Source organism: Cibotium barometz, chromosome 43 (genome assembly GCF_041138505.1).
Source record: "Cibotium barometz isolate CiBa-2024 chromosome 43, ASM4113850v1, whole genome shotgun sequence".
Classification (NCBI taxonomy): Eukaryota; Viridiplantae; Streptophyta; class Polypodiopsida; order Cyatheales; family Cibotiaceae; genus Cibotium; species Cibotium barometz.
Window position 1 is genome coordinate 47,368,186 of NC_141088.1, and position 20,383 is coordinate 47,388,568.

Sequence of the window (20,383 nt, forward strand, 5' to 3'; positions counted from 1 at the left end):
GGGCGCAGGAATTTTTTGATTCAGGGAGGCGCTGATTTTTTTTTTGGGTTCTTTCTCCATCCGGCTGCCTCGGCGGCGAGTTGCAAATTTTGAGGGAGGGGAGAAATTCAGCTTTGCCCAAAATAGAGGCACTGGTTTTTATTATTATTATTATTAGTTCTTTTAAAAAAATAATAATAAAAATAAAATCCTACGCGCTAGTTGCTGGCGTTGTGGGAGAGTTTGAAAACATAAATTTTATAAAAGCTTTAATAAGCTTAATTAAAGACTTATTAGCTGCTAGAGAAATTTTCAGATTTGCGGTTATTGAAGCGCTTATTTCAGATTTGCGCTTAATGAAGCAAAAGCTTTGTGAGCTTTTGCTTCTCCCTCAAATCTTGGCCGGTTGGGCTAAATCGAGGAGCGGTTGGGCTAAATCCAGGAGGCACTAATTATAATTTTCTCCAAAGCTTTTTTTTTATTTTATTTAACAAATTTGCGCTAAACTTCATGAATTCTAAGATGATTGAATCATTTCATTTGAGCTTTTATTAAGCTTGGGTTTAACTATGCGTTGGATTTAAATTAGTAGAAAAAAAAATCATGTTAAGCAAAGCTTTTATTAGTAAGCTTAATTAAGAAACTCTTTGAGCTTTAATTAATAAAGCTTTAATTTTAAAGAGTACATGGATTATTTCTTGAAAAAAAAATATTTATGCATTTGTGTATTGAGCTAACTTGGCAGGACTCACATCTAATTCGACATTCCAAATGAGATAAGAAACCCTATCTTTTCTCTTGTTTTAAATTTTTCCCTATTCTTTTTAATTATCAAGAAATGGGTGAATATCCGCACCATCGTACTAACCATCGTACTATTCAGGAACAACTTGACACCGAAGAAGTTGACGGATTCGACACATTAACCAAATGTGGAGGTATGTGTTAAAAAAAATTTATACAATTTCTTGTTTGCTTTTGTATCTGTTTTCTGAATATTCTTTTCTTCTAGACCTAGTTAGAAAACTTTAGCTCCTAAAAAGAATTTTAGATACAGTGACCTAACTAGAAAGATCGAGACAAGATTAGCAAAAGTTATCTTCAAGATCTAGTTGCCCAAATTCAAGTAAAAATGATTGCTAGACATCTCATACAAGATTAAGACCAATTTGAAGATTCAAGAACCAAGCAAGTTTCTCCAGTCTTTGATTCAAGTTATCAATTGCTTTACCATCGAATTTAGTGATGATGAGAAAAGTAAAGAAATAGCTCTCAAGTGATGAGAAAAGTAAAGAAATAGCTCTCAAGTGACTAGAAACCAAGTTTAAGTTGTATGCCAATCACAATTACGAAGTTTATAACAATTCAAGTAAAGTTTTATCTAAATTTTCAAGTATTCTAGTTTAAGATCTATCTGAGTACAAGATTCTTTCAAGTAAAGTTTTGTTTAAATTTTCAAGTGTTCTAGTTTAAGATCTATCCAAGTACAAGATTCTTTCTAGACCAAGAATTGCTCTAAGTCAAAGATATATTCAACCACAAGATTTAAACTCCTTAAGAATAAGATTTATTCAAGAATTGCAATTATGATTAATTGAAGACTAATCTCTCAATTTTCGTCCATTCAAGTATTTTTAATCTAAGTCAAGATTCATTACTAGTATATCAAGTTCTTGCTATCAACGCGCAAGATGTCTATCATTATTCAAGTTCTGATTTCAAGTTTAAGATTAAGCTTAAGATCAAGATCCCCTTTACATTTCATTGTTAACAAGTAAGATTCACAAAATCAAGAATTATTTACCTATTCAAAGATTATAATTTTTGAAATTTAGTCAGACAATTATAAGATTAAGATTAAGATAAAAAAATAACTCTTGAGAATTCATCAAGATTAAGATCAAGATCAAAAACAAATCTCAAGAATTCATCAAGATTAAGATCAAGAACAAATCCCCAGAATTCATCAAGTTATTGACAGTAATGTAAGTGATTATTTTTTAATTCTAAGTTGATAAGAATTTCCATTTCGACCTAATTCATTTTTTGGAATAAGACTTGTAGGACTAATTTTGAGGATAGAGAAAAGTTATGTCGGAATGAAAGTTTCAGAGGGAATTAGCTACTCCGTCTCAAACTTCTATTCTTAAGGTAGTGTCGTGTGGAATTAATCTATGGTATGGGACATTAGATTGGTTTTACATACCTACCCCAGACGTATCTATGTCTCCTATCTTTCACCAGCGAGTGTTTGTATGTGGAAGGTACCTCTGTGGTATGGGACACTTAGATCCCTTTTACATGCATTCATTTGTTTGGTTTTATTTTCAGAAATTGTTTGATGTGATGATCTTGTCCTCCACTTGTGCCATGAAGCCATCCACTCATTGATTACGCAACTGAGGACAGTTGATTCCCAACGGGGAGGACTGTTATGACCCATGTTATTTGAATAATAATCATGGTCATTTAAATTTGTATATATATTTTATGATGCCTATTTCTCATCATGAACACGTTAGGATTGATTGATGTGATGTCAATTGATTGTTACTACTGACGTGGTTTATGTTTATGAGTTTAGGTGATGAGGTGTGCAAGGGTACCGATTTAGGTATTGCACAGTGCGAGGGTACTGATTTAGGTGTCGCACGGATGGTGGATTGAGTCATGGCGTGTGGACCGATCTCACAATGTTTTGTGGCTGTATTATGGCATTTGATATTATTTTGACATCAGTGTGATGTGTGTGTGTGCACGCGTCAATTTATTGTACAGTGTGCATATGAGCATTAGTTGATTTATTTTGTAATGTGCATATGTGTACAAGTTAGATTATTGTATTAGAAAAATTGTGCAAACCTTAGAAGGTTTGAGGACAAAGGTTAATTGAGGACCAAGGCTAAAATTGAGGACAAAGGTTAATTGAGGACCAAGGCTAAAATTGAGGACAAAGGCTAATTAAATGGCAAAGTCCAAATATGGATGTATACTTTATTTTTGGCTTAAAGCCTGCTTTTTAGAATATATAAAAATACCCACGCGCGAAGAAGCCACTCACGTTGGGGGGGGAAGATTGCACCCAATCTTGTGTTGCCTTGTGTGGATGGTGATGTATTTCTTTCTCTTGCTCTATGTTTTGATATGTGCTTTAATTTTCAATTTAATTCAAGTAGGTGTTTTGATATTTGATATAATTTTTATGAGTCTTTTGATTATTCTCTTCAAGAAAATTAAAGGTCCGGTTGCATGCTTATTGTAAAAAATAACTTATACACAAGTGACTTAGGCTGGCTAAACTAAAAAATGGCACGGCCTCTATTGCTAGTCTTAAGCAAGTATGTACATGGAGTTCGTACACTTTTCCTATTTGACAGCAGTAAGCATAGGGTAAGGTTGTCTTATATGTTCCAACACCATCTTACAAAAAGATAAGTGCCTGTACGAAGTGGGTAAGATAGTAAACCCACTTATTTTACGATTGGTCGGGTAGATGAAACCATGTTAACCTATGGAGTGGTTAACATGTTCATTTAGGAGCATAACTTATATGGTGAGAAGTCTAGGAGAAAACATTATGGAGGTTTACAGAATGGGTACAATGGAGTTATGGCCATGGTGAAAAAATATCTCAACCCAAATATGCTATAATATGGATAGCATTAACCATGAGCAATGTGAATAGTTTATAGCTTGTAGAATTGGTTTTGATTTAGAACTTACAAGATGTAAAGTATGCCACCTTTTGGTGGCAAAGTGTGAAAGCCAAAAACACTCATGGTAGTGAAGGGTGGTGAAGAGTGCTATGAACCACCTCTAATAAAAGCTCAAAACATACATGGTGGTTGTAAAGCTTTAATGCTATCGTTACATGTATTATGTTGTCATTGCACATTGGTGCAGCAATCGATGTAAGCTTGTATAGTTAACCTTGGTTTAAGTACTCATTAGCCTAGGGTTAAAGTGGATGTTCAACATCAACTTGCTTTTTTGGGTGTTTGAAACCCCTAGTCAATGTTGAACTTCAAGATGATGTTTTAAACCCCTTTTTAAAAACATCATCGATTTCTTCAAAAAATATGATTTAGTAAAGAAAAATGCCACTTTTTCCTTCACACAAAAAGAAAAGTACCACTTTTTTAAAGGCTTAAAAACAAGTCCAAAACATGGCAACTCACGAACCATATACTTCATGCAAGTTTTACTCGATGACATTGGATTAAAATTGATATTTTGCATTAATTTGGTGTTTGTTTATAAGGGGGGTAACCCCTACCCAATGTTAAACATCTAGTTGCGGTTTCACAAAAAATGATTATTTTCTTCTAAAATAATTAAGCTTTTTTTAAATATAAAAAAGACCACCTTTGTCTACACGCTTGTTGAAAAAGAAGGCAAAATACCTCCTCTTTTGAAGATTCAATTGTGAATTTTTGAGTCAATGTTTTTATTTGGGTAAACATACATACATCAATTTCCAATAGATTATGTGAATTAAATCTTAGATTAAAATTTCGACTCAATGTTTTTTATTGGGTAAATGTACCTTTAACAATTTCCAATAGATAATGTGAAGTTAATCTTCTTTAATATGTTACCACATGGATAGTGTGAATCTTCTTTAATATGTTACCACATAGGTAGATACACCACGTAGATGGGTATTCGCCACCCCAATGTTAATTTTTTAAAGTCCTTTGTCGTGTTTTTTTCCACCTCCACCTTAAAATAAAGTTTTTTTAAAGTCCTTTGTCATGTTTTTTTCCACCTCCACCTTAAAATAAAGTATTATTTTAAGTCCTTTGTCATGTTTTTTTCCACCTCCTAAGTATGAGAGTTTCTCATAGCCAAAAGCTTCCCAAATCCTTGTTAATCTAAAACACCAAGGCGTTTTGCCTTGGGCTTGAGGGGAAAAAGTGGCTTGCAAGTATGAATACATGAATTGTAAGCTATGGGATTTTGCTTGCCGCTTTCCAGGTTTGGTATACAAGAAAAAGAGCCAAGGCTAATGGTTACAACTATGAAAGAAGAAATATATGAACTACCTACCCATCATGAGTTTGGTTCATTATTGCATTGTACTTTACCTACTATTTGGGAGTCTCTCTCTCTCTCTCTCTCTCTCTCTCTCTCTCTCTCTCTCTCTCTCTCTCTCTCTCTCTCTCTCTCTCTCTCTACATTATGCATTGTGGGTGTAAGTTTGACCTCATCTTTATTATCACATCATCTTCATAGTTGGTTAAGAGGTCGAAGGAATGCATTGTTACATCTATGATCTTGATGATGGTCAAAGTAGTAGCTTGTCTTATGTGTGGTGGTAGTGAATAATATGTGGGTACCCATCACAACTATAAGGTCACTGTTCATGATGGCACTGATGTGGATAACATTGTGTGTGTGTGTGTGTGTGTGTGTGTGTGTGAGAGAGAGAGAGAGAGAGAGAGAGAGAGAGAGAGAGAGATGTTTTAGAGGTGCACAAAGATTGTAAAATCAATCAGAAATGATATAAATGCTTAAAACATGTGAAATTTCCAATTGTTTGATCAACTTGAACTAAATTTACAAAGTTTGTAAAACTAGCTAATTTCCTAAGATTTTGTAGATAACAAAATATAATGAGTAAATTTTCTTTTAATATAGACTATTTTTATTACTTTTTTACAAAGATAATTACTTGGCATTTTAAAGGGAATCTATAAGGAGACATGTTCTCAATCTATAAGTGACAATGTAATAGTTGTCCTAGAGTGTTGACCTTTAACCATAACCTTTTGAAGTCCCTCTGTGAGTATTATTAAGTGTTGACAAAATCCTTTACACCTCGTCCTCCTTTAGACTCATAACCATATCTTTTAACTCGACCTCCTTTAGACTCATAACCATATGTTCCAAATTTGGTGATCAATAATGTGGTCCACTCACATGTGTTGGCCTTTGAATAGCATTGATTTTATAAATGGTCATTATAACTTCTTAAACATATGAAACATGCAAAGAAATAAAATCAAGTTAAGATATGCCACAATTTAGAAGTTGGATAAATTGGGATATGAAAAATGCAAAGAAATAAAAGCAAGTTAGGATATGCCACAATCTAGAAGATGGATACATGGGGAATCATGGATCTCCTTATGCATTAAAAAATGGATCTCCTTATGCATTAAAAAATGTCTATGACTCAATGAAAAATCCCTTGTATTTAACCTCGTGGAAAGCTCATGGAAACCTAACTCATTTTTAGGGGACTCTCCCTTAAAGTTATGTTAGCTTTTTCCCTCTTAAATGATTTTGAAGGTTTGCAAAAGTTCATATGACCATATGTGGGTGCTAATAATAAGATATGTCAATCACCTAGATCAAGCTTCCTCGAACAATCATGCTAGTTCCTAAGTGCATAACGAAGTAAGAATGGAGTTGTTGAAACATATCAAATGGTGAAATAAACATCTACATCTAGGGTAGCTAGTTACCGTTATCCATACATCATGGTTGGCACACCTATAAAAAGACCTCATCATGCACATAGAATATATTATATGCTAACAAATAAGTATAAGCTTAAGGAGTGTGCACATTCAATATGAACATTTGAGTAAATTATTTCAATTGTAAGTTAGTTATGTACATATGTGTGTGTGTGTGTGTGTGTGTACTATGCTAATACTTGTTTTGATATCATGACATAATCTATAGGATGGCTAAGTGTTTGAATGTTTAATCAAGGCACATTAAGGCAAGGCAACATTATAAGTCTCGGGTGTGAACATGAGCACTGAACATTCAAAGTTGCATGCATGAAGGGTTGAAATGAACATTGACAAAATCGAAAGTAGTTATGGAGTCTAATTATGAGAAGCCATGACTTGAGATATATTATTGATTAGCACATGTCACATGTCACGTTGTCACACTTTGAATGTGAAGTGCCTGTTGCTCACCCAAATTAAGGAAGTAAAGAAGGTCGAAGAGTCACTTCTCTTTTTCTTTCTAAATACTACCGGAGTACATATGCTTCATTAAACAATTGTTGGTAAAAGACTTCAAAATTGAAAGCCTACAAGGACCTTGACCTCCATTCATTACTCAATAAAAATGGACTTGGAGTGGCGTTTACAACGTACCTTGTCTTTAAAAGTTTAAATAAATTACGAGTAACCTCAAGTGTCTTCAAGACGGGTAGGAGCCTACCCCTTCTCGAACCTCTAAATTGAGTGCCCAACCTCCCAATTCTTACCAAGTAGGAGCCTCGCGAAACTAGTCCTTTACATAATATAGAGATACAGAGATGAAACCCTTTGCTAGAGTGGGTAGTAGTAGCCCTGTGAAACTCGTCCTTTGTATAATATAGAGATATAGAGATGAAACGCTTTGGTGAGTGGGTAGCTAAGTTTAAATGAATTATGAAACCCTTTGTGGCTTTTTTAAAAACCCAAATTTAAAGGGTGTGGATTAGGGTGTGCCGAGTATTATTGACAGGGACCAGGGTCAATTTCACAATCCGAGGTGGTCCTCTAAAAGGGTGGAGTAGTTGCAGCTCAATTTCGCAATCCGAGGTGGTCCTCTAAAAGGGTGGAGTAGTTGTAGCTACCACAGGGGTGGAGGCCCATCTTGTCGACATTTAAGTTAACGCGGGGGTAGCTACAGGCTATATAGCATTGGATGCATACATCATCAGCATGGCTTACAACGCCAAGCTTGCAAAGTTGAAACCTTGTGGCCGAGCTTGATTGAGACGGCAGCTTAGGTAGGTCTGACTTAGAAGACACAAGCGTGGTTGTGGCCTGTGTTTGTGCGAGTCTGTTATTCAGAAGAGGAGGGCGGGGACCACGGCTCGTTGCTCTCCTTCATGTGATCATGTGCGTGGAGGGTGGGGGAGAGACATTTAAGAGGTAGCTTGCCAAGGCAGCGTGTTGTTGTTTCTCCTTCAAAGCCCCCCCCTGCTACACTGCTGCTATTGTATGTTCTCAACAGTCAGGGGGCGGCAAGGCGCTGCAGAAGGGTCTGCACTGTGCAGTAGTTTCTATTCTATCTGCCCATTCGTACAGGCAGCCGCAGTGCTCTCTCTCTCTCTCTCTCTCTCTCTCTCGCTCTATTCTTTCTCTCTTGGTGTACGCTCGTTCCGCCGGCATCGCAGATCACACAGAACGTCTTGTCTTCACCGTCTTTCGTGATTTGGTGGGGGCCTTACTTCGGGTCTTTCGACCTTGTTGCAGCTTTACAAACCTCGATGTTGCAGTCAATAATACATGGCAATTAGAGATTGAAGAACTGGGATCTGGAAGGATTGACGGTGGCCGGGGATTTGAAGGAAGCAATCGACGCCGACCACAAGCTTCCTAGCAGCACACGTTACTTACAGGGAATCTCTCCTTCGTTGGTTCTGTAAGGCTGGGCTTGCTCATGGCGCCCAAATCAGCTCGTTTGGCGTCTTGGCCATGGGATTGGACAGGAGTGTACAAGGCAAGTGATGCGATTTTTAGCGAGGATCATGTTGTTGTAATGTGTGTTTGTGTGTGTGTGTGTGTGCGTGTGTGTGTGAGAGGGAGGGAGAGAGAGAGAGAGGGAGCGTGCGAGTGATTTTTCTTTTCTTGGATTTCAGTACTTTCTTTACGCGCCGTTGGGCCTTCAAGCGCTGCTCAATTACTACCATGGGGAGCCCCTTGTGTACGATTGCTGCTTCCATATCTTGATTTTGTCTCTCTTGCGGTGTTCCTTGTACGAGATCTGGCACGTGCTGTCCAGGTCCACCTTCATCTCCAAAACCAGGAGAATCCAAGACGCACAAGTGGAGTTCGAGCAAGTAGACAGAGAGTTCGATTGGTAAAATCCTTCTTCAATGAAGCGGTTTCTTTCTCTTTCTCTCTCTCATTCTCTCTCTCTCTCTCAAGGTTTTGTAGTGGTGTTTGTAAGCTTTTCTGCACTTGATGCAGGGACAATTACGTTATCTTGCAAGCCCTAGTTGCTGGGGTCGGCCAAGCATGGGCTCCAAGCTTGATTGTGGGGCTGCCTCTTGTAAATTGGAAAGGTTTACTGCTCCTCTTGCTTCTCCACATGGGTCCATCAGAACTCCTGTACTACCACATCCATCGAGCTTTCCATAACGTTGGGTTCCTGTATAACGGATACCATTATCTCCATCATGTTTCAACCAGGCCAGAACCATCGACTGGTGATCCCATGATCTTGTTTTTCCATTAAAACAGTGTGGTCCATAGGGTTCCTGGTGAAACATGTGTTCCCTTCATTATCACCAAATCTTCTGGAAATTAAACTATTCCGTGCTGTGTTGTTTTGCAGCTGGCACTGGGACATTCTTGGAACACCTTTTGTTGATGGTGGTGATGGCTCTGCCTCTGGCCGGTGTCATGGCAGCTGGAGTGGCTTCCTTGGGGATCCTGTATGCCTATGTTTTGGGCTTTGATTTCATGCGAAACATGATCCACTCCAACGTGGAGGTCGTGCCCTTCTGGCCCTTCGAACATTTTCCATTACTGCGTTATCTACTCATCACTCCGTCGTAAGTACACGCTGATGGTGGCTCCAATCTCTACCTTTATAAGGCACTCTTACGTGAAGTAGAATCTATATTTCTACTTGATCAATTTCTTATGTAGATTCATACACGAATTTGCCCTATAAGGCGGGGTCGTGCCTGTGCGCTTCCTGAGTTCTCAAGCTGCTTCCTGAGTTCTCAAGCTGAGGTCTTCTATTGCCCCATGGCAGGTACCATTCCCTCCATCACATGCTTGGAAACGTGAACTACTGTCTCTTTGTGCCGTTCTATGATTACTTTGGCGGCACTCTCAACCCAACAGCTTTCAAGATGCATGAAGAACTGAGAAAGAAGGGTAAGTCGTCAGTGGTTAGATGTGAAATATAGTTAATAAAGGAGGAGGTGTGGATGTGATGACACAAGACAATGCTTTTAAGCTGTTTATTTTTTTTGAAAGGGCTTTTCGGATATTGAAGACACTACCTTGATACATGCTGAATGTGTTTCAATGGAAGCTACATAGTGTAAAAAAGTGTACTATCAGTTCATCAACTGAATGCTATGATGATTTGAGATGACAGCAGTTGATAGAAAGGTGCATGTCTCTGTAGGTAAGGAGGAGGTTGTGCCAGATTCAGTGTTCGTGCCCCACGGAGTGGATTTTGTGAGCGGATTGCACATTGGGTTCATTGGCAGGACCTTCACTTCGCATCCTCGCGAGGGGTTGAGATGGTGGGCATACATTTTTGTACCGGTTGTTTTCGTGGGAGTGTGGATGTCATGGCTGTGGGGGAGAGCCTATGTGGTGGCCCAATACACCATACATGGTGTAACCCAGCAGACATGGTCTCTGCCTTTGATTGGCTTTCAGGTGATGAATGGTCTCCCTCTCTTGATGGCATTGAGTCTGTGGGCTGCAATCGCTAAGGTGAGTGGCCGGCGTTTGATGTGCAGTATTATCTCCCAAATGCCTACGGCAAAATCAACAAGTTACTGGAGGAAACTATCCTGGAGGCTGACAGGAAAGGCGTGAAAGTGATTACGCTGGGCGCTCTCAATAAGGTTCTGCCGCCGCCGCTACTACTTGTAATGTTGTGCTGCGTGATGGGGCCGTGTTTGAGCTTGGATTCAATGGGTTTTTTGTCGGTTGCTCTTCCAGAACGAGGCCATGAATGGAGGCGGTAAGCTCTTCGTGGACAAATTCAAGGACCTCAAGGTGCGCGTGTGCCACGGCAATACCCTCACGACGGCCGTTATCCTTCACGAGCTGCCGGAAGACGTGTCGGAAGTCTTGCTCACCGGCAGCACCTCCAAGATCGGCAAGGCCATTGCTCTGTACCTCTGCCGGAAGCGCGTGAGAGTGCTGGTAAGTAGCATTGATGGCATCACCTCCATGCATGCATGCCATTTAATGAGCGTGGAGTTTTTGCCAGCTGACAGTTCTGCCAGCGCATGGATGATATTTATGAGCGTTACCTCCCGTTTTCTCTCTCTAGATGCTCACCGCTTCGGAAGAACGCTTCGACGCAGTGGTGAAGGAGGCGCCCAAGGACTGCCAGCAGTACCTTGTCCGGGCCACCAAATACCAAGCCGGCCAGAATTGCAAGGTGTGCACTGGCTGCTTTAACCTGGATTAGCTACGCACATTTATTCGTGCCAAAAATAACAAATATGAATGCAGACCTGGATCATCGGCAAGTGGGCGGGTTACGGCGCCCAAAAGCTGGCACCGCGGGGCACCCACTTCCACCAGTTCACACTGCCGCCCATCCTCCACTTTCGACGAGACTGCGTCTACCACGATTCCGCTGGGATAAGGCTGCCCGAGAAGCTTGTGCAAGGTGTGAACACATGCGAGGTAAAATGTCTTCTTGTTTCCCAAAATCAAAACTCTTCGTAAGAAGGTTCTAGTATATTAAAAACAAATAATAAATCTTAAATGATCATAAATCATCATCATTTCTTTTGGCTTTTTCAAGCATTAATCAATACATATTAAAATAAACATACACTCTTATTCTTGAAAAGCTCACATTTTAATTTTAAAAAATTACGGGATAAATATCGTGAAATTTTAAGTAAAGTGAGGCTTAATGCACGCAACATGCTAAATAAGTTTGATTTGTTTGTTTTTTTTATAAATAGCACACGATGCCCAGGTATGTGGTGCACGCGTGTCATGCTGGCGGGGTGGTTCACGCGCTGGAGGGTTGGCAGCATCACGAAGTGGGAGCTGTGGATGTGAACAATTTAGACGTGGTGTGGGAGGCGGCCATGAAGCACGGTCTCACGCGAGTGTAGCCAACTCAACTAGTGTCAAAAATAGGGGCTCTCTCTCTCTCTCGTTGTGTCCACATTCTTTGCGAAGGGAAAAAAGACCTTCTCCAATTTTAGAAACCCCAAGAACAACTCAATTGTACTCTATGCCATAACCCCCCCCCCCCCCACACACACACGCCCGTGTCGCCGCACACCACTTAGCAAAATCTCTCTTATGTTAAACATGTCTAAACTCTCGTCTTTGAAGTTCCTTCCATCATCATCATCATGGTTACCCTTCATTATTATGGGTATACATTGTGTCCCTCCTTTGTGAAAGCTTGTGTGGTGCTTTGAGAACGCTACTCTCTTTCGCTTACTAATTCCAGGGTTGCGTTGAAACTTCCTCTATGTCGTGATGAGCTATGTACTGCTAAAGCTTTGTTTCTATGTCGTGTGTGTTTTTCTATGCATTGGATTGCCTAAGTATATCTCTAATCGTGACTTTGTGTAATAAAATAGTCTACCTCCTCCTTGTTCGTACTGAAGAGTTCTATAGGAAGAAACACTCATGTGCCAATCCATTTATTGCCTTCGAACAATGGCAAGAAGGTATTTACACCATGGATCATTGTCTAGAAGCACTCTGAGCTACAAATAACAACCTTAAATTGCGCCAATCAATAGCTCCTTGAATAAATTGTGATTGATGGTGCAGCTTGGTTTAACGCGTAAGAGACATACAATCCAGAATCGAAGTGATCTTCGACCTCCTCAAAATATACAACCCAATTTTCATAGGTTTACGATGGATATCACTAACCTGACAAGTAATGAAATTTTCGGAATCAAATGTGTGTAGAACTTTCTGTAAGTAATTATTGCTTTCAGTTGATTATATAACAGTTTTAGCAAGATTGTCGTGAACTGTATTATATATGAATGTAATTCATGACTGCTATAAACTAGTCAAATGGCACATCAAAGTCATATATAGCAAATAATAATAATAGTCGTGTGCTTGCTTTTTATGACTCATCTAATAATAACGATTATGCAGTATCTACATAGGATTAACGACAACCCCACCTCCCTCCATGTGGGCAAAGGAGGTGGGGCTATTTCAAAATACCCAGTCCTCTTGCAAGCGTGAAGTTCACGCTTGCATTTGAAAATACCCACTCCTCCAACGACTTGATGCTCTTCCTGGGTCCAATCAGTTGCTTGCTATTCTAGTCATCCTGCTATTGTTCCAGTCGTTTCATCATCTCCAAGTCCAATCAATTGTTTGCTATTCCAGTCATCCTGCTGCTGTTCCAGCTGTTTCATCACCTCCAGTTCACGTGTTGATCCAGTCATCTCATCATGTCAGGGTCGACTTGAGCTCTACCTCCACGGGTATCAACTTATCACCTTCGTGCTACGGGTTTCACCTCCACTGGTTGAGTAGGACACCGCCCCTGGTTTCCAATGGCTCTTGGTTCATCAAACAGCTGGGAAAACTGTTCCCCATGGTGTGACAGATATGGCGATGGAGACGGTAAGGACACAACTTAGTGGCAAAAGATATCTGTCTATCACCACAGGTCATAAGAATCAGGGGTTCAAAATGGAGTAGAGAACCTACAGGATGGGTTTCAAGCTGTGAGGTTAGGATTTGCAGCCATACGGTTAGGGCTGAGTGCACAGAGGATGCGGAAAGGAATGGGGCAAGGGATTTGCGTACAGAGAACGTTGTTGGTTAGGGCTTGCATGTGAGGGTAGGCATAGCAAGTGGAAATGGCTAAGGCTAGGGTTTAGGGTTGAGCAGGTATAGCTAGGATTAAATACTCAAGATGAAAGTAGGTATCGCTAGGATTAAGTACTCGAGGTGAAGCAGAGCACACGAAAATGGCTCTGGATAGTTAGGGTTTCTTACGGATAGAGACCAACGACTATGCGCACGATCGGGAGGGCGCAACAGAGATGAGTGGTTGTACTAGACATCGCATTGTTGTGGCCGTTTGCATGAAGATCTGTCGTTGGATAGGAGATTTGACGGTGCTAGATTGTTGCATTGCTTAAGTGTGGATTAGCATGCTGATATTGTGGGGTTTCGGGAAACCAGTACAAGAACCACTGTGGGCTTTATTTTTGTGACGTGCACGAGAAGCGACATGTAGATAACGTGTAGTTTATTTGTTTTGCAGCCACAATCTCTCGTGCAGAGCAATCTCCTTCTTATTGCGGCCTTGTTGGGAGAAATTTAGGGCAGAAACCACCCTTCTCTATAATAAATTAATAAATAAAAATGTTGAATGAGAGCGTATTTTCCACGTTTCAAAACAAATCATTTTTTATTTTAAAAATCCAAAATCGTGTGTGTGTGTGTGTGTGTGTGTGTGTGTGTGTGAGATTTAAATAAAAAAGATTTGGATTGTTCGGAGAGTCCCCTCACGATGGATAACACGCGAATAGGACTATAGCCGTGCAGCTTCGGGGAGAGCTCCCCGCGATGGATACCCACCACACCCACGAGCTCTGGGCATGAGCTGATTGCAAAGCTGGAGCAGCGGATTGATGTGGCCTTGGGCCGGATAAGGAATGGCGACCTATAATTACTAATTAAGGTCCAATTGTATACATGAGTGTTGTAATGAATTGTTTTATAATTAATGATTTAACCTAATATAAACATCAATTCAAAACCTTCCTAAAAAGATAAAGATTGATGACTTTTGATTATTGTTTGATAGAGTTAAGGGCATGATTAATTCGGACAAAGTGTATACAAGATAAAGGGTGAGTGTAGAATGATTCGTTTTGTTTTAAATAAAAGATTTATTTATATATAATATACATATTTCTATTTTAGAAGATGAAGGGAGAGTGTAGAATGATTTATTTATGTATATGTAAATATATATGTAAATATATATGTATCTCTCTCTCTCTCTCTCTCTATATATATATATATATCATTTTACTCTCTCTCTCTCTCTCTCTCTCTATATATATATATATATATATATATATATATATATAGAGAGAGAGAGAGAGAGAGAGAGAGAGAGAGAGAGTAAAATGATTTTGGATTTTTAAAATAAAAAATGATTTATTTTGATATATATATATATATATATATATATATAGAGAGAGAGAGAGAGAGAGAGAGAGAGAGTAAAATGATTTTGGATTTTTAAAATAAAAAATAATTTATTTTGATTTATATATATATATATATATATATATATATATATATATATATATATAGAGAGAGAGAGAGAGAGAGAGAGAGAGAGAGAGAGAGTAAAATGATTTTGGATTTTTAAAATAAAAAATGATTTATTTTGATATATATATATATATGTATATGTATATATACATATACATATACATAAATATGTATATATATATGTGTGTGTGTGTGTGTGTGTGTGTGTGTGTGTGTGTGTGTGTGTGTATCAATACCAATAAAACTAAAACTAGAAATTGAAGGGCATATATATATATATATATATATGAAATTGTAAGCCCCTTTTGTTTAACGCACATGATATTTTACATATTCCTCAGACTTATTTTCATCCATCTTTTTAAATCAGTTTCCTAAAAGTTCTAAAAGTGTATTTTATAAAATGATTTTAGACTTCTTAAATAAAAAATGATTTGTTTTGTTTTATATATATATATATATATATATATATATATATATATATATATATAGAGAGAGAGAGAGAGAGAGAGAGAGAGTGTAGAATAATTTGGGTTTTTTAATAAAAAAATGATTGAGAAAAAGTGATTGCATTTTGGGTAGCCTTTAGATTTTTAAAAATTTTGGTTATTCTATGTATGCCAGGCACCTCACCCTGCGAGCTTTGAGCTCCACATGGTAGTGCCTTCGCCTCCTCGAGCTCCTCGACCGCCTTTGCCTCCTCCAAGTGCTTCATTGCTCAAGGTCTTTTATTTTGCTCAAGGTCATTTTATATCTACAAAATGTATTATATAAACAAAGTGTATACAAGATAAAGGGAGAGCGTAGAATGATTCGTTTTGTTTTAAATTTGCGCATCAATAAAGAAGCATTATCATATCTGACGCGACCTATAATTACTAATTAAGGTCCAATTGTAAACATGAGTGTTGTAATGAATTGTTTTATAATTAATGATTTAACCTAATATAAACATCAATTCAAAACCTTCCTAAAAAGTTAAAGACTGATGACTTTTGATTAATGTTTGATAAAGTTAAGTGCATGGTTAATTCGGACAAACTGTATACAAGATAAAGGGTGAGTGTAGAATGATTCGTTTTGTTTTAAATAAAAGATTTATTTATGTATAATATACATATTCCTATTTTAGAAGATGAAGGGAGAGTGTAGAATGATTTGTTTATGTATATGTAAATATATATGTAAATGTATATGTATCTCTCTCTCTCTCTCTCTCTCTCTCTCTCTATATATATATATATATATATATATATATATATATATATATATATATATATATAAGAGAGAGAGAGAGAGAGAGAGAGAGAGTGAGAGAGTGTAAAATGATTTTGGATTTTTTTAAAAAATGATTTGTTTTGTTTTATATATATATATATATATATATATATATATATATATATATAGAGAGAGAGAGAGAGAGAGAGAGAGAGAGAGAGAGTGTGTGTGTAAAATAATTTGGGTTTTTTAATTAAAAAATGATTGAGAAAAAGTGGTTGCATTTTGGCTAGCCTTCAGATTTTTAAAAATTTTGGTTATTTTATGTTTGCCAGGCACCTCAGTCTGCCAACTTTGAGCTCCACGTGGTCGTGCCTTCGTCTCCTTGAGCTCCTCGACCGCCTTTGCCTCCTCCAAGTGCTTCATTGCTCAAGGTCTTTTACTTTGCTCAAGGTCATTTTATATATACAAAATGTATTATATAAACAAAGTGTATACAAGATAAAGGGAGAGTGTAGAATGATTCGTTTTGTTTTAAATTTGCACATCAATAAAAAAGCATTATCATATCTGACGACCTATAATTACTAATTAAGGTCCAGTTGTATACATGAGTGTTGTAATGAATTGTTTTATAATTAATGATTTAACCTAATATAAACATCAATTCAAAACCTTCCTAAAAAGTTAAAGGCTGATGACTTTTGATTAATGTTTGATAAAGATTTGGATTGTTTTGTTTTAAATAAAAGATTTATTTATATAGAATATATAGAATATATATATATATGTATATATATATATATATATATATATATATATATATATATATATATGTATGTATGTAGAGGACTACCTAAAGATTTCAATATATATATCTATCTATATCTATACAAGATTCACCACAACTCCTCCTCTCTCCATGTGGCCAGCCAAAAGCGGGAATAATTCAAAAGGAGGGTTAATTTGATAAGTAAGCAATGCCATGTTTGGCTTGGTTTTATAATTTGACAGTAGGAGGCAGAAGAAGGTTTTAAAATGCACACAAAAATGCGCTGCAAACCAAAACTGTTACTGCGCTGTTACCTTGAACTCGATGCATTCATGGATGGGAGGAGGCTATTCATAAACGGCTCGATGTCAACGGTGCGGCCAACGGCAGTCCCTTCACCATGGCCAGAAGGAAATGATCGATCATTGCCTTGGTTTTTGTTGTGATACTTGAGAAGCCCATGGGACCAAATCCCTTCTGCATTGACGGCTATTGCCTTGCAATTGATCCCGCGACCTGCATGATGATCGGCGTGTATGTCGAAAGGCTTCTTGGTGTTGGTGACCCAGAGAGCATTGCCCCTCATACCTCTTATGCTCGAATTATTGACATGAACACCTTCAAGTACAGATTTCTTTATGAACGTTGACACAATATGTGTCCTCTACATGGGGAACATGCATATTGTTCAAACAATATGTGTCCTCTACATGGGGAACATGCATGTTGTTGAGACAGAGAGTGGTTCTCACGATAAGTGTAAAGGGAGTTCCCTCCACGTGGGCAAAGGAGGTGGGGCTATTTCAAAATACACCGTCCTCCTGCAAGCGTGAAGTTCACGCTTGCATTTGAAAATACCCACTCCTCCAGCGACGTGATGCTCTCCCCGGGTCCAATCAGTTGCTTGCTATTCCAGTCATCCTGCTGTTGTTCCAGTCGTTCATCACCTCCAGGTCCAATCAATTGCTTGCTATTCCAGTCATCCTGTTGCTGTTCCAGTCGTTTCATCACCTCCAGGTCGCCTGCTGTTCCAGTCGTCTCATCACGTCAGGGTCGCCTTGAGCTCTACCTCCACAGGTATCAACTTATCACCTTCATGCTATCGGTTTCACCTCCACAGGCGGCTGAGTAGGACACCGCCCCCAGTTTCCAATGGCTCTTGGTTCATCAAACGGCTGGGAAAACTGTTCCCCATGGTGACAGATATGGCAATGGAGATGGTAAGAACAGAGCTCAGTGGCTGAAGATATCTGCCTATCAGCACCACAGGGCATAAGAATCAGGGGTTCAAAATGGAGCAGAGAATCTGCAGGATGGGTTTCAAGCTGAGAGGTTAGGATTTGCAGCCATACGGTTAGGGCTGAGTGCACAGAGAATGCGGAAAGGAATGGGGCAAGGGATTTGTGTACAGAGAATGCCGCTGGTTAGGGCTTCAGGTGAGCGCAGGCATAGCAAGTGGAAATGGCTAAGGCTGGGGTTTAGGGCCGAGCAGGTATCGCCAGGATTAAATACTCGAGATGAAGCAGAGCACACGAAAATGTCTCTGGATAGTTAGGGTTTCTTGCGAAACAGAGACCGACGACCATGCGCACGATAGGGAGGGCGCAACAGAGATGAGTAGCTGTACTAGACGTCGCACTGCTGTGGCCGTTTGCATGAAGATTTGCCGTTGGATAGGAGATCCGACGGTGCTAGATTGTTGCGTTGCTTAAGCGTGGATCAGCATGCCGATATTGTGGGGTTTCAGTGGCGATAGGCCACGTAAGACACATAGGCTGTGGCGACAGGCCATGTAAAACGCATAGGCATCGTTGGGGACGAATCGAAAACCAGTATAAGAACCACTGTGGGCTTTATATTTGTGACGTGCACGAGAAGCGACATGTAGACAACGTGCAGTTTATCAGTTTCGCGGCGGACATAATCTCTCGTGATGACGACCTATAATTACTAATTAAGGTCCAATTGTATACATGAGTGTTGTAATGAATTGTTTTATAATTAATGATTCAACCAAATATAAACATCAATTCAAAACCTTCCTAAAAAGTTAAAGACTCATGACTTTTGATTAATGTTTGATAAAGATTTGGATTGTTTTGTTTTAAATAAAAGATTTTTTATATAGAATATATATATATATATATATATATATATATATATATATATATAGAGGACTACCTAAAGATTTCAATATATATATCTATCTATATCTATACAAGATTAACCACAACTCCCCCTCCCTCCACGTGGCCAGCCAAAAGCGGGAATAATTCAAAAGGAGGGTTAATTTGATAAGTAAGCAATGCCATGTTCGGCTTGGTTTTATAATTTGACGGTAGGAGGTAGAAGAAGGTTTTAAAACGCACACAAAAATGTGCTGCAAACCAGAACTGGTACTGCGCTGTTACCTTGAACTCGATGCATTCATGGATGGGAAAGGAGGCTATTCATGAACGGCTCGATGTCAATGGTGCGGCCAACGGCAACCCCTTTGCCATGGCTAGAAGGAAACGATCGATCACTGCCTTGGTTTTTGTTGTGATACCTGAGAAGCCCATGGGACCAAATCCCTTCTGCATTGACGGCTATTACCTTTGCAATTGATCCCGCGACCTGCATGATGATCAGCGTGTATGTCGAAAGGCTTCTTGGTGCTGGTGACCCAGAGAGCATTGCCCCTCATACCTCTTATGCTCGAATTATTGACATGAACGCCTTCAAGAACAGATTTCTTTATGAAAGTTGACACAATATGTGTCCTCTACATGGGGAACATGCATGTTGTTCAAACAATATGTGTCCTCTACATGGGGAACATTCATGTTGTTGAGACAAAGCCAGTGGTTCTCACGATAAGTGTAAGGGAGTTCAGTTAAGGAGTAGTTTAAAACTCTTTGATCTATGAAGCTTGATGTTTTAAATATACCCATTTTGTTAACTTCAAGGTAATAAACTACGGTTAAACTTACAACTTTTTCATTCTTTGTATTTAAAAAATCGAGGATGTATGTAAAACTTTATGTAAGTCGATGAAATTGTAAGCTCCTTTTGTTTAACTCACATGATATTTTACATATTCCTAGGTGAATCCCTTGGGCCCGCACTCTCATCCATCTTTTTAAATGAGTTTCCTAAAAGCTAAAATTAGGTGAACCGCCTTCAGACATATATAGATATATATACAAATACATATACATATATATATGTATGTTTATGCATATACATATACATATACATATACAAATACGTATACATACATATATGTATGTATATGCATATACATACACATACACATATACATACATACATACATACATACATACATATATATATATATATATATATATATATATATATATATTCATGTGGATACCTTTTTACCATTCATTCACTTGAGCGTAGTTGGGTCTTAATCTATTCTATATATGTGTGATTTAGTTTGTGA

General features: G+C 38.5%; 1 protein-coding gene, 1 long non-coding RNA gene and 1 pseudogene across 3 annotated transcripts in view; all 3 read left to right on the forward strand.

The window, feature by feature from the left end:
• The window catches only part of LOC147613986 (pentatricopeptide repeat-containing protein At1g11290, chloroplastic pseudogene), a 291,042-nt pseudogene that overhangs the window by 137,263 nt on the left and 133,396 nt on the right, over window positions 1-20,383 (forward strand). The window lies entirely within an intron of this gene.
• LOC147613989 (very-long-chain aldehyde decarbonylase CER3-like) lies at window positions 7,655-12,137 on the forward strand. Its single transcript, XM_086781976.1, has 11 exons — window positions 7,655-8,439; window positions 8,579-8,799; window positions 8,910-9,148; window positions 9,277-9,496; window positions 9,703-9,827; window positions 10,084-10,343; window positions 10,427-10,534; window positions 10,632-10,838; window positions 10,969-11,079; window positions 11,154-11,330; window positions 11,618-12,137. The coding sequence occupies exons 1-11, from the start codon at window positions 8,380-8,382 to the stop codon at window positions 11,771-11,773; spliced, it is 1,884 nt and encodes a 627-aa protein (XP_086638102.1). The 5' UTR covers window positions 7,655-8,379; the 3' UTR covers window positions 11,774-12,137.
• On the forward strand, window positions 12,433-16,801 carry LOC147613990 (uncharacterized). The gene is made up of 3 exons (XR_015263293.1): window positions 12,433-12,601; window positions 15,570-15,668; window positions 16,499-16,801. It is a non-coding gene; the product is annotated as an uncharacterized LOC147613990 (long non-coding RNA).

What these genes read in the sequence shown, in the direction of transcription:
- LOC147613989 (XM_086781976.1), top strand. Translation starts at nt 8,380, where the DNA reads ATGGCGCCCAAATCAGCTCGTTTGGCGTCTTGGCCATGGGATTGGACA. An exon ending in ATTGGACAGGAGTGTACAAG is followed by an intron (nt 8,440 to 8,578) that starts GCAAGTGATGCG and finishes CTTGGATTTCAG; the next exon opens with TACTTTCTTTACGCGCCGTT. An exon ending in CGCTGGGCGCTCTCAATAAG is followed by an intron (nt 10,535 to 10,631) that starts GTTCTGCCGCCG and finishes TTGCTCTTCCAG; the next exon opens with AACGAGGCCATGAATGGAGG.